Below are 13694 nucleotides of genomic sequence, written 5' to 3'. Positions count from 1 at the left end.
GCTGCACATCATCGCTCTTTGAAGACGTCTTCACACGTTGCACAAAAGCAGAGAGAACTGGGGGGAAGTGGGCACACACAAAGGGACCATAGCGTAAGATGGGGTAATTTCCCTTCATACAGTTATCCATGCTTGGTTTGTTGCTGTCCTTATGTACTGCCCTACAACTTACACCAGGAAAACGTGGTAATCCTTCCTTTCAGCTGCTCTGAAAGCAGCAGGGCCCCCGCAGCAGCTGTGCTCCCCATGCCAATTCCACCAGCGGTGATGGGATCAAAAAGGCCTGGAAGCTGCGAGCGAGACGCACAAGCCCCATTTCCCCAGGCTTCTGAAACGCCTCCTTGCATCAAACAGAATGAGCAATGACAGAAAAGCAGGGAATTGTGCTGGGTGAGCACACCGCTCAGTGGTGTAGGGAGCAAGGGATACCTACAGGTTTTCCTCGCTGAAGGATGGGCATTCACAGTCCAAGTTCTCGCACAGGTCGCCTCGTTACTGTGCAGCTTGGTGGTATTCACGCCAGAGTAAGCAACGTAAACCCAATCTTACAGATAGCACAGTGGAAGGACTGTTCAGGTACCAGTAAAATAGATTTAAGTACACCCAGTGTCTGCCTCGCACATATTACTGAAAATGATAGCATTTTCACGCCCTAGTTACTCCCACAAGGGCAGCGATAAAGCTTTCAGGACAATAACCATGGCTCTTTACTCAGTGTGTTTACACTTGATGGTGGACTATCAGCAGGGCAAGCTGCCAGGACCATTTTCCTGCCCTATTTTGGCAATTGCGAAGGTCTAATAGCACTAGCAGGACACCACACTAGATAAAAAAGCAGGTTTTCCAATCTGAAGCTAGATAAACATTTTCAAGCAAACATCAGGATGTAATTCCACAATCTGAGAACAGGCCATCCGGCCACCCTACTCTGCCTCCAGCCTCCCTGGTGGGGGAGACAAATCCTCAGCGCTTTTGTTACCTATGGGAGTGGAAAAAGACCAATTACAGTTTTCAAGTGGATGCTACTGATCAGCCCACAACCTGACTATCATTGCTGGATTGAGGGAAGGAGATTGATGTGAACCCATGATGCAGCCAGTTTACGCTGCTTCAGAGTGCTGAGTTCCCAAACCAGGTTTAACAGAAGAACGACCAATTAATTTTGTGAAGAGGCATAATCTGCAATACAGAAACACTTCCAAAAAGTTATGCCAAAAGAATGAATTACTCATATTATACTGAAAAAGAAAGGGTTCTCACCAGTTGCTTCAGTGCCTTAGGTAGTTTGGGAAGCTGGCTATTTTGGCCTTCCACTCTGAGGCTAGCTTGTTTGGGATACTTTTTCCTCTTCTGTTGCCAAAGGCAGGTCACAGAAGAAAGTTCCGTGTCTATGCTTGAAATCCAATTCCTGTTTACTTGTTTTATAAACTTTCCTCTTGTTCACTGAAATTTGACTACTTGGATCCTTCTCTGCAACCCTTCATTTATTTACATTCCTATACTTTAAGCACAGTGATTGTGAAATAACTTCAAGAGACCTGATTTATCAATTCCCACTAATATGCCTTAAGAAAGCTGCAACAGGAAAAAAAAATCTTAGAGCCGTAGCCAGGAGCCAGGCATGCAAATTTAGTGAAGGGTCCTGATGCAAAACAGTCCAGGCGTCTGTTTTAATAATTCTCACTAATGTATCTGCAGAGTGTAACAGCAATTAAAAAAAAAAAAAAAAAAAAAAAAAAAAAAGATTACTAATAGTAATTTTGTTATCAGGTTTGTAGAAAGATCACAGAAAGCATTGCCAATGCCAGAATTGGAGCTTGACTGATAAAACCTCTCTTCTCAGTTAGTTTGGGGAAACAGTTCAGCAACAAAGTTTTGTTTTCCACAGCCAGCGATGTACACACGTACTGTCACAGACACACTCCTGCTACAGCTGTTTCACGTGCTAAACACACTGAACATCACTTCTACCCTAATTGCACGCAAAACTTTCTAAGTACTTTCCAGGTGATTACAAATAGAGAGAGCCAGCCATGAAGCACTGTTGTTTCTGTACTATGAACTCTCAGGTGTGCGACTTCATGTAGGACACTGGCGTCCTTACAGGTTTCATGAGCCACTTTCAAACAAGGAAGACACCATTAAAGGTTTTTTATTTTTGCGTTTTTTTTTTTTTTTTTGTGATGCCTTTTTTCTTTAATGCCCAATCTATGCAATTTAGCATGTTTTCACTGTAAAGCAGATATTTTTTTTCCAACGTCCGTCCCGTCTTCTGTTTTGTCATATATCCACAGCCTCTGTATTTTTAACTTCCAGTCCCTCATCTTCCCTAAACCATTTCATTTTCTGGTTACTCTTTTCTCTACCCTTTTCTTTTCCATATGTTTTTGTCTGGAGACTGCATCTCCCTCCCCCCTGCTCCGTGAAAAAGAGCTATTCGTGATTTTGCTCTCTCCCATCACGTTTAGCTTCATTCTCCACCCACAGGGAGGCAGAGTCCCTCCACCGAGCTCCGACAGATCCACGCTGACAGTTCTCTCACCCCGAGGGTTTCCAGTGGGACTTCTGGATGCTCCAAGAGAGGCATCACCTGCACTTGCTGCCTGTGACCATGTCTAGCAGAGATCAACCCTGGCACGTGGGAGCCAGGAAAAGCAATGGGCTGCCTCCCACCATCCCCATACCCCAGACTTTTGGCAGTATTTGCATCCGCAGTCTTCCTCACATGGGAGGCAACTTGCCCCCCTTTTCCACATGAGAAACAAGAGATCCTTTCCTGCAAATAGACCTTGAGCTCTTCTAGGATGGATCAACTTTTTTTTTTTTTTTTTTCCATGGGATATAGCATGCCAATCAGAACGATGAAAATAGGTCAGCCAAGGTCACTGGGGCTGGTAGGGCAGTCAAGAACTTTTCAACTCTAATCCCCGAAACTCTTTTCTAGTGAAAGTTGTTAAGAGTTTCATAAAAATATTTCACATTTCTGAAAACCTGCAACAGAATGAAAACAGCACAAACCATTCCTCAATCCCAGAAATGCAAGTGCTACAAGTAGCAAAATGGAAAATGTCACGTAGAAGAATTTCAATTTACACAAATTGTCAAGAAACAGTTAGACTTGAAAGGCCGGCAAGATTTACCCCATTTTGCACACAAGTGCTTTCTGGACTAAGCCCTTAGAGATAAATGTAGACATTTAAATACCTAGAGATGCTGAAATAAGTTACCCCATCAGATTCCTAATGTTTAATAACGATAAACGATAGGAATAACGTTTAACCATTCATCCATTTACGTCCTATTTTCTTCAGCCCATTCAATCTTGATTATGTCCTTGTCCATCTGGACAAAGAAATTAGCTACATAGCTGTAAACACATATATCCTTCACAAAAAAATCTAAAAGGCTGAAAGGCATAAAACTCTTCCATGCAAATCAGAGGACAACTTTCATATTTTATTCACAATATGCTCAGTTCAGTAACACATATATTCTTAAAGGGAACAGGACTGCAAGGAAACAGCAGCTTCAGTGAAAGAATGAAAAAGCTATTCTCTGCTTTAAAAAAAAAAAAAAAAAAAAAAAAAAAAAGGCAAAATTTATGTTAAGAAAGCATTTCCACATATTTTCTTTGCAGTGGGTCAGTGGCTGAGAAAAAAGTATTATGAGTATCAGCTCAGTTTTGGCTTTTCTGTGCTTTGGTTTAAGCGTAACAGGCATTTTTTTTAATTTTAATTGTTACAACCCTTACAATTGAACATGTTAACTGGACTCTGCACTCTTAACTCTACAAAGCTGACATCAGAACTCTTGTATATTGTGCAAACAATATTCAGCAAAAGGCAATATTATGCTGATGATCGTAGGCATTATTGCTCTGCTAAAATAAAGGTCGTCCAGAATTGTCACCTTCCTAATTTAATCTTTTGGACAGATTAACAAACACAGGACAGCAATATGAAAGACAGCACAGTACTACAACATGAATAAATTTCTGCCCTATTTATTACCCAAGAAAGTAGTTGGATTTTACTAAATAGAGAGCAATATAAGCATGATGAGAGGAAGGACTCATGACAAGTAATTACTTAATTAAATTCACTGTGATTTAAATTCAGCATTAAAAAGTGCGTTATTATTCTGGATTCCTCTTGTCACTTCAACTTTGAACCAAAAAGTTAATTGGGAAATTGTTATTTATGGTAACACAAACAACATGACTCCATAATTCCTTAAGAGCTTGTCTTTGGTAGCTAAGACTTACAGCTAACCTTAATAGATACAGATATTTCCTAGAAAATACCAATAAGCATAAATAATACAAAAGATAATGCAATAACCGTAGCTATGTTAACTTTGTCAGGTGTTTTAGTACCCAGTTCTATGTGCCCAAAGGAGAGTCACCTGCATTTGCTCCCTGAGCTACAAATATGATGTAGCTGCAAACAGCTGAAAACAGTATTTGGGTATGTATTTGGATCAGTTTCCATAAAAATGTGTATAATAGCGCAGCAGCATTTTAGTTCTCCACATCCTCTCTCCTACACAATTACTGAACTATTTTATTTGATACCTGGACTAAAACCATACAGAAATAAACAAAAGTTGTCTGTGGTTGGGCAAATCTGAAAAACATCTCAACAGATTCCTGCTCTTCAGAAACCTCCACGCTTAGAAAATAAACACCCTAAGGCCATACATTCAAGGAAAGGTTGTGCTGGTTGAACGAAATAAGGAGCGCTCGATGAAGTAATGGAAGCATCAAAGAGAGGACCCTTGCTCTTCAAAGGTATCAAAAAAAGGACTTTTTTTTCATACACTAGGGTGTTCCCTCTTTACTGAGTATGTGTGGTACTTAACACCTCACACGGTGAAAGAGAGAAAGAAGTAAATGTATTAGCCCTATGTTACAGGCTGAAACCCACATCCCCCATGGATCAAACCCAAGTTACACCAAGTGTTTGCTTACATGCCCACGTATGAAACGGTGCCTGTGCTGCACGTGTTCCTTACTGCAGGGCAGCCTCCGCAGGAGATAAGGTTCATAAGCAGACGAGGACTGAAAAAATCCAGTCTAGAATTCATTCATAAATAGTTACAGGGCTGTTTTGAAGAATTACAGAGAGACGTTCAGCCTGCTTCCACATCAACATGAAACTACGCTGCCTATGACAACTATGTTGTTTCATCAAAGCAAATCCTCTTTTCCAAACACGTTTCTTTTGTTCTACAGAACTGTTAATTAAAAGAAGTTACAAAATTCAAGAATGGAACTAAGTGGGAAATAAAACGTCTTCTACTCTTTGATATATTTTATTTTATTTCAGAGGCATCAGTGTCACCCTAACAAGCCCCAGACTGCTGTCACCACCCAGAATTAAATTCTTTAGTAGTTGTCATGGGCAGAAAATTTAATTGAGCAAAATGCCTGAAGACATTTTTTGGTTTTAATCGTAAAGCTGGGACTTGCCCCAGCCCCTCTTACCCTGAGGCAGACCCTGGCTTTCTGCTGCTGGAGAGGGCGAAGTGTGGCTATGTGGCGGACCCCGCAGGCACCATGCTGCAGCAATGCTGGCTCCCTCAGTGCCTGATCCCTCACCTCATCAGTGGGACAGGCAGCGGGGGGCCCAAGAAACCCCCAGAGGAGCTAATTCTGCAAACACCTCTGTGACCAGTGCAGAAAAGCTTTGCCGGCCACAGGCTCTCAGTGTTCACGCTAGGAGCTCTCGGCTTGTATCTGGCTAGACAGCAGGCTAGAGGAGAAATGAAGATGTAAACCAGGTCACGCACGTATTTAAACTGACATTTTTTTTTGTACTTAAAACCTGCTGTTGTCTTTCCAGGAATGCATAAAACCCAGCCAAATATTTTCTTCATGTGTACATAGGACAAATGCCAGAGATTATACATTCAACAAGAAGAAATACACCGAGAATCTAGCTGTGCTGAATTTTTGTCAGATGCTAACACGGAGACTACATGATAAAAAAAAATAGAAAATTTTAATGAGTCTTAACAGAAATCATTGTGCACTCACACGATAGGCTGGTATGCAGTGATTTTGCCCTAGTTAAATTCAGTAACAGCCTCGTTCATGGATACTGTGGGAAAAACTCTTCAGGGACTAGTGGGGTTTTAGAAATCCTCTGTCTCAAGACAGTGAAACTTTCACTGAGGCAATTTGTTTGTGCAATGCTTGAGAAAACATGCATCACCCTTCAAAGCTAAGCAAAAACCAGGGGTATCCCAGGACAGTTTGGGGGAGAAAAAACTGTTAGCAATAGGCATGATGCTTCACTGATGCCAGTAATTAATAACCCTAATGTTGAACTTCCTGAGGTTTCTTTAACGTAAAATAAGGTCATTCTACTATACATGTTTTCTCAACTATGCCAGATCACCTGAGGAATTATTCTTCAGGTCACAACTGAGAAAAACCAGCACAGTAAATGATAAAATACACTCCTATAGCTTGCCACACACACATTATCTTCTAAAATTACTGTCATCTTGACTCGTGGCCTTGACGAACACAAACAGAAGGGTTTTTATATATATACATATATATATATACTTATTTATACATATATATATACACACACATGCACACTTTTTCTTTTTTGCACACCCACATCCACACACACACACAGATAGATAGAACAACAATACTCTTGTGTATACAACTCAAATGCCTATCTAGAGCAGTTCAGTAATTATGGGAAATTTGAAAAGTTAGGTTTTTTTTAGGTTATCATAATATGGGTGGTAAGCATGATATAGCACATGCAGTAAATGAAGCAAAACACAAACAAAACAGAAGAGGGATCTGCCACAGTCATTGGCTGAATTTACCTGAAGAGAAGAGACTTTTCTTCTTCTGCCCTTTAAAAATGAAATACACCCAAAAATGCTCCAAACCACAGATGGCTTTACAATTAAAGACACGATAACCATAGGTCAACATGACCAATGAGGAACTGAAAGCAAAACTTAATACTACTGAGCACTCTTGCCAGAGCAGATTATTCACCAAACTCACACAATTGTGATCATTTCTGAACAAAAATTAATAGGACAAAATCCAATGTACCAGAACAGAATTATTCTAATCACATAGGATGCACCCTGAAAGCTGTTAAAATGGCCAATTGTACTGTCTGTACTGACACTAGGCAACACAGTGGTGCTAGAGGTGCTAAAAGGGATGGCCATTCCAGCTGCTAATTTATGTGGCTCAGCTTTAACAACGAGACTGTTTTTTAAAACCTAGGAAGAAAGGAAAGCAGATAGAAAACATAAAGCAAAAAATCAGTCAAGAGTACAGAAGGTAATTAACTAACTTGCTGATAGACACTCATCAGGTTCGATATTTATGCCAGGATATATTATCCCAATCACCAAGAAACCTAAATAGTACATTGCCACCACATGATCTATATAATTGTATCTTCTGATTGCAGATGGAAACTATTCTAAATTCATCCTTTATACTGTCAGCAGAAATAAGAATACAGCTCGTTATTATACAAGTGTCAGCAATTTACTTGACATGAGCATGTACACTCACTTGCTTTTCCAGGGCTCTTTGGTTTAAGGTGACAGCTCTCAATTTCTCTGCTGTCTTGCAAACTCTGTTTTTAGAAATTGCACCTCATTAGAGCATTTGGCTATTAAACAATGACCACCCCATGAGGAAGAACTGTCTTTAGATGACAAAGGTTATCTGAATACACAAAATAAGACTGGAACTTCTCATGAAAAGCAAGTCTAATAGAGAAAGAATGAAAAAAAGGGAGGTGGTGAAAATAAGACATGTAGAAGAAAATAAAGCAACTGTATAAAGTCTTATTATCAATAGGATGTTACAGAATAACAAACGTTCGGGACTTAATGATGGAAAAGAGCATGCTCACCTTTCTCCGTAGAATAAAGACCTTAAAATAGCATTTCCAATGCAGACATTTTTAATGAAACAAAATAAGGCAAGGTAAATGCACCACAGTACCTGGGGGTGCTGGGATGGCTTGATTTAATTCCTCCTCTTTCTGAGGATGCAGACTTTGAACTGGAACCCTTATTAGCGGAAGGCTACAAATTGTTTAAGAAATTCTTCCTTAAATCCTCTAAGGCAACAAATTTCTCCTTATTCTTCCACAATGAGTATTTACATTTTTGATACAAAATAGAAGAGCTCCATTAGAAGAGACTGAAACAAGGCCACCCCAAACATTTAGTATCGCCACCAAGGCACATTCAAGAGTGCAGAAAATTGTAGGCCAAGACCCTGCAGGCAAAGAAGGAAGCTGAACTTCTGGAAGACTTTTCACATTTCTGCAATTTGGTAGCACACAATATTTCAGGTTTTGTCAACCTAGAGCCAATTCTCATTCCAGCTATAAATATCTATAATTTTGAACTGAGTATGATGAATAGTTTTAGGGTATCGAAAGTACTTTATTTTCTTTTTTCCTGGTTCCCAAATGAGCAATTGCCTATCCCCTATTACTTGTCCCATTTCCAGTGATGAAGTCCTACAAAATGTATCGATAAATTATCCTTTCTCTGTCACTCATATTTTATAACACTTTCAGTTTGTTAAGTTGCCCAGAAGAATTCACTTTACATCAAAAGTAATGGTGACTTTCAAGAAGATCCATTTCAAAGCAAGATGTTACTTCTCATTCACAGATTGATTTCTTAGAAAATTTACATTCTCCTTTCATTTGTGTTCCAAGAGAAACTTAAATCCAAGTTTATTTCTTTCCAGCTATGCTTTTTATCTGGATTCTGAGAATATTTGCTGCCTTAGGAAATGTGTACTTGGCTCCATTTGTTTTCTTTTTGATGTTAACGAAATCAAAATTGGGGGCAATAGATCCCTGCACAGGAACCACAGTCAAAGATTGAGAATTGCTTCTCTGTGTAAGGAAAAAACAAAATTTGTTTATTCCTAGTGAGTTTCAGGGTTCAGCACATATAACAGGACTCTTGAATTCTGCCTGGTGTTTGCACAAAAGAATGTCTTATATAGCAAGAGGTGAAACTCTTTCCTTTCAACTCCAACAACCACATAAGAGAACCCAGTTAAAACATTCCTTGACACAGTCAGACCTTGGCGTTCCTCTGAAGCATAAACATGACCATGTTTAACCTAGTCCTTGAATCAGATGATTGGTGTGTGCTGCATAAACCTCTGGCCTGGTTCAAGGACACTGGCAGAGCACAGCAACGCTGGGTGCCTGCTCTCCTGAACAAACAGCTCCTCTTTCCACCGCTCGCTGTGCAACACAAAAGCAACGCTCCAACACTAAAGCACTGGAGAATGGTTTCCCTTCATTTCCCTCCAGCCAGTATTCTATGTCTTTCTCTCCCCTCATCATGTACCCATGTCAAAAGAAATTTCCCTTTCTTTTTAGTCAAAGAATGGTTTCTGATTGCCCCCATGCATATGGAAGACTTTAACATCGTAAACGTTTGCACACGACAAATTACACTTTCTCCCAGTTTAAACATTCAGGGTTTTCTTCCTGCTTCTGAACTACAAAAAAATAAATAGTAATAAAAATCAAATGTATTGTAGTTACTGATGAGAACTGTTTAAACAGCAAGGCTAGTTATAAACAGTCAGTGATGACAGACTACCATATGTTAGGCTTCCTGTTATCGTGCCAGAAAACATTATAATCACCTTAATTATGGCAACAGAGTGATTTTTCCCCTCACTGGTGATGTAATGCAGTAAAGTGCAACTTCTTCTGTTCCACAGTATATTACTGTCTATAGCACAGACAAGCATATGTACATATTGTCAAGCATTCGTGCAAACAGATCAATTTGCCAAATACTCAACTAACCTAAATGGTCTCAAAAGAAGGAAAGAAAGCAAACTTTACCTTGTGTGTTTTGTTGAAATATTTTGTTCAGGTCCAAAGAGGAAGCTCTGGAATGTGATTTCTGTGGCCTTGGAGGTGGAGTGGGGGGCTCTTCTCCCTTTTTCATGGCGTCTTCTATTGATGTGCTAGAATAAGACCTAAGGAGGGAAAGATTTAAAAGTAGAAAATATTTTATTTCAGAAATTCATCTTAAACAACTACAGTGAACAGTATCTAAAAATACACTGACCAGAACTCAAGTTCATGGTGGAAATCCCTCGCCCTACTGACTTAAGTTCCCCTTATAACAAGGCAGATTTATTTGGCAACAGAGGGAACCATGCATCTTGGGAAATGGATGGGTCACACTGATGGCTAATATTTTTTAAGGCTTTTTTATACCACAGTTTCAGGCTCTTCTTGTGTATCTTTAACTGCCACTATGATAATTGCAGCAACTATTTTGAATAAATGCAGGTAAAAAATAATTTTCTTTACAGCTTCTTTTGCTTGCCTTTCACAACTGAGAGTAGTGTTTATAGAGGTATAGCTTCAACTTGCCTCTTGCAAGTACATATTTTGCAAACTGTGATATTCTAACTACCAGAGTAAATTTTTTCAGAGCAAACTGTCACCAAATTCCAAAAAATCCAGAAAAATGAGTGAATCCAAAGCAACCCCCATACTGTTCAAGTATGTATCTCAGTACACCTTCCTAGGCCGCTCCAGGTAAGTCCATATCATGCTAATCCCAGCGCAGTGCATTTGCTAAGAACTCTGATTTTGCTGAGTAGTGTCCAATATTTTTCAGTGGTTGCAGTTACCATTTTTTTCTGCACGACCGAGAGCTTTGTTCAAAATGAGCATTGACAACGTGAGATGTTATACTTACTGTAATACATTATGCGTGACAGGCAAGACCAAAAACACATTCGAGGAGAACAGAAATAACTCCCACTAATGGGAAACGGATCTTTTCTTGCCAAGCAGGCTGTTGTTAGAACACAGCTATTTAGCGGGACAGACATTTGGCAATGCTGATCCCGTATTTCTGATGTAAACTTTAATAAATACAGGAGTGAAAGCTGCAATTGCTTCAAAATTTACATGTGACACAAAAACCTCTGCTGATGCTGAATTTTTCAATCTTGGTAGAGCTCTGAATTCCATGGCCCTATCATTTAAGACCTAATCCAACCCCTCTGAAATAAATGGGAATGTTTTTTGTTGGTTTTGTTTGCCTGTTTTGTTTGCCTGTCTTATACTTTTATTTTCCATAATATGTGGTGTATATTTTACTTGCCTTACAATTGTACAACCTAACAGTTTGAGATTTTTTTTTTAAAGAAAGAATAAGACAGCAACTACTAGATAAAAATATGCCTGCTGCAGCACTGCCAACACATCGCCCTATGACAGTGAATCGCTGCTTACAACAGGCAGACCTGGGCACCTACGAGTAAGCAGCTAAGAGTCTGCACAGCTCACACTAGAGAGCCAGCCTCCTGAGCTGGGAGCTCTAAGAGACTTGAATTGTAGCCTCTGGTGGTGAGACACGCATGAAGACAGACAGCCCAGAGGCTGTAGAGCCCTCCAGGCTGTACCAGGCTGAAGGTCTGGGTGCAAGGATGTGCCTAGGGAACTTTTGCCCCAACTTCTGCATTGACACAGTGAGATACAGTCACATGTGAGACAGTCATGTGTGACACAGTAGTCACATTCAAGTGACTTGTTCAAATGTTTAAACAATGCTTGCTATTTTATGCATTTTTTTTTGTTTAAATGTCTTTGTGTGTGTCTTACATAAAATATTTTTATGTATATTTTGCATATTTGCACTTCACGATTCAGTAATCATCAAGAGAATTTAGAACAGTGTGACAACAAAAAAGCTTTGGCTAGGAGCAGAAAAATGACAGAAGGCAGTTCAGCCTTTCTGGATGTGGGTCCTAAGCACAGAGGATTTCCACCTTCATTCATTATGTGGATTGCTCATCCTCTCTTATTAGCAGCCCTTGACAAGCTTAGGAGAGAGCTCTTGCTATACTCTTATAGCCTAAGAAAAAGAAATCAAGCTCCCCAACCAGCTCAAAAAAAAAAGCTTTAAGGTGAATGAATGATAGGGCTGTACAACAGAAGAGACAAAAACATTACATAATATATACTTTATACATAACATAATACTTTTATACACAGTATTTCTTTGCACAGGTCTCCCTCTTCTTTAAAATACCCAAATTCAGCAGGTGCCATTTCCCTCAAACAGCAGCGTTGATTCCATAAGCCTCTTCCACCACAACCAACCAGCCCCAGTCACGCACACACACACCAACAAAAGGATGCACTCACCCACACCTGAGAGCTGAGCTGCTGCTGCTGCAGCGGGAGCGTGAGGCATCTCCCTCCATACGCAGCCACTGCCCCGACTTCCACAGGAACACCACCCCGAGGAGGCAGCCGGGATGGGCAGGTGGGCAAAAATGCCAGTGTCTTGTGACCCAAGACCACAGGGTGCTAGGCAGTGCTCCTGGGGCATCCAGAGCTTACAGATCCCTCCTGGTAAATCTCTCAGGTCTGAGCAGTGCTTCCAGCACGGCACCAGTAAAACATCGCGACACCAGTTATCGTGTCTAACATCAGAGGAATGTATGTCTTATCCCGAAACTGAAATGAAAGTGGTACCTGGATCTGGGTCTGGCTTTAAGTGCATTAGGTTCCTGAGGAGCTGAAAGAGAAAAGAAAATATCACCTGCTAAAACAAATCATGCTAAATAAGAGCTGTGGGATCGGTGTTTATTAAAACTGGGAGTGTGGCAAATGTGGATGTGAGAGCTTGCTCATCCCACATGAGCAATGAGGATTTGTTTTCACTTCTCCTTCCCCTTTCCTTCTGTAGTGTGTAAATGCCCTAAGAATTCAAAAGCTCAAACACAGTCAAAACCTCACCTTCTACTTTGGTTAACACAAAACAGGGAAAGCAATAAGTCTGATGCTATTGTGACAAAGAAGTGCTGGCAAGCAACACAGAAATAGCATAAGCTGTCCATAGAAAACACCTTCCTCCTGGTCCAGACATCTATGTGTTGTCCTGCATACCGAAGCACAAAGGTTTATGTCCTTCCTAAATTCTTCAACTAATTAGTATAAAAGCCCGTGTTCTTGCCACCCACAAAAACTTTTGACACATCAGGTTGAGGTTACTTTGACACTGGGGTGGAATGATATTTAAGGTAGAAAGTTTTCCAGGCTAAGCGTTGGTAAAAAACATTTTTATCAATGTAAATATCTATTTTACTTGGGTTAATCCTGAATATCCTGCCACCCCCAACCAGGCTTTATGTGATAGAAAAACAACAGCACTGAATCACCTTCTCTGGGTTATTCCTCGAAGCTGTTCCTTGGTTTACACTGTTCATAGAATCACAGAACACCTTGAGTTGGAAGGGACCCACAAGGATCATCGAGTCCAACTCCTGGGTCCCCAAAGGACCACCAAAAAAATCAGACCATGTGTCTGAGAGCGTTGTCCAAATGCCTCTTGAACTCCAGCAGGCTCGGTGCTGTGTCCACATCCCTGGGCAGCCTGTCCCAGTGGCCGACCCCCCTCTGGGTGCAGACCCTTTCCCTAACCCCCAGCCTGACCCTCCCCTGTCCCAGCTCCATGCCATCCCCTCGGGTCCTGTCACTGTCCCCAGAGAACTATTACTCTCCTTGCTCCTTGCTGACATAAAATATTCTTGACAAAATATATCTCTGTGATTGCTTTCAAATTCAGCCCACTGAGATACCCTCAAGGTACTGCAGCAGCATAAGTGATCCCAA

The 13694-nt window shown here is 40.6% G+C and overlaps 1 protein-coding gene across 3 annotated transcripts in view; it reads right to left on the bottom strand.

Annotated features, from left to right (window-relative positions):
- The window catches only part of REPS2 (RALBP1 associated Eps domain containing 2), a 93115-nt gene that overhangs the window by 23218 nt on the left and 56203 nt on the right, over positions 1-13694 (bottom strand). For all 3 annotated transcript variants that reach the window (XM_082773082.1, XM_082773084.1, XM_082773083.1), the window contains exons 12-13: positions 12555-12597; positions 9894-10030 (exon numbers count right to left, since the gene is read on the bottom strand). In XM_082773082.1, coding sequence (XP_082629208.1) covers positions 9894-10030; positions 12555-12597 — 180 coding nt within the window. The remainder of the gene's footprint in view (positions 1-9893; positions 10031-12554; positions 12598-13694) is intronic.

This window comes from Aythya marila (assembly GCF_965140915.1).
Source record: "Aythya marila genome assembly, chromosome: 1".
NCBI classification, from domain to species: Eukaryota; Metazoa; Chordata; class Aves; order Anseriformes; family Anatidae; genus Aythya; species Aythya marila.
Note: the sequence above shows the minus strand (reverse complement) of the source record. Positions and strands in the feature narration are given on the sequence as shown.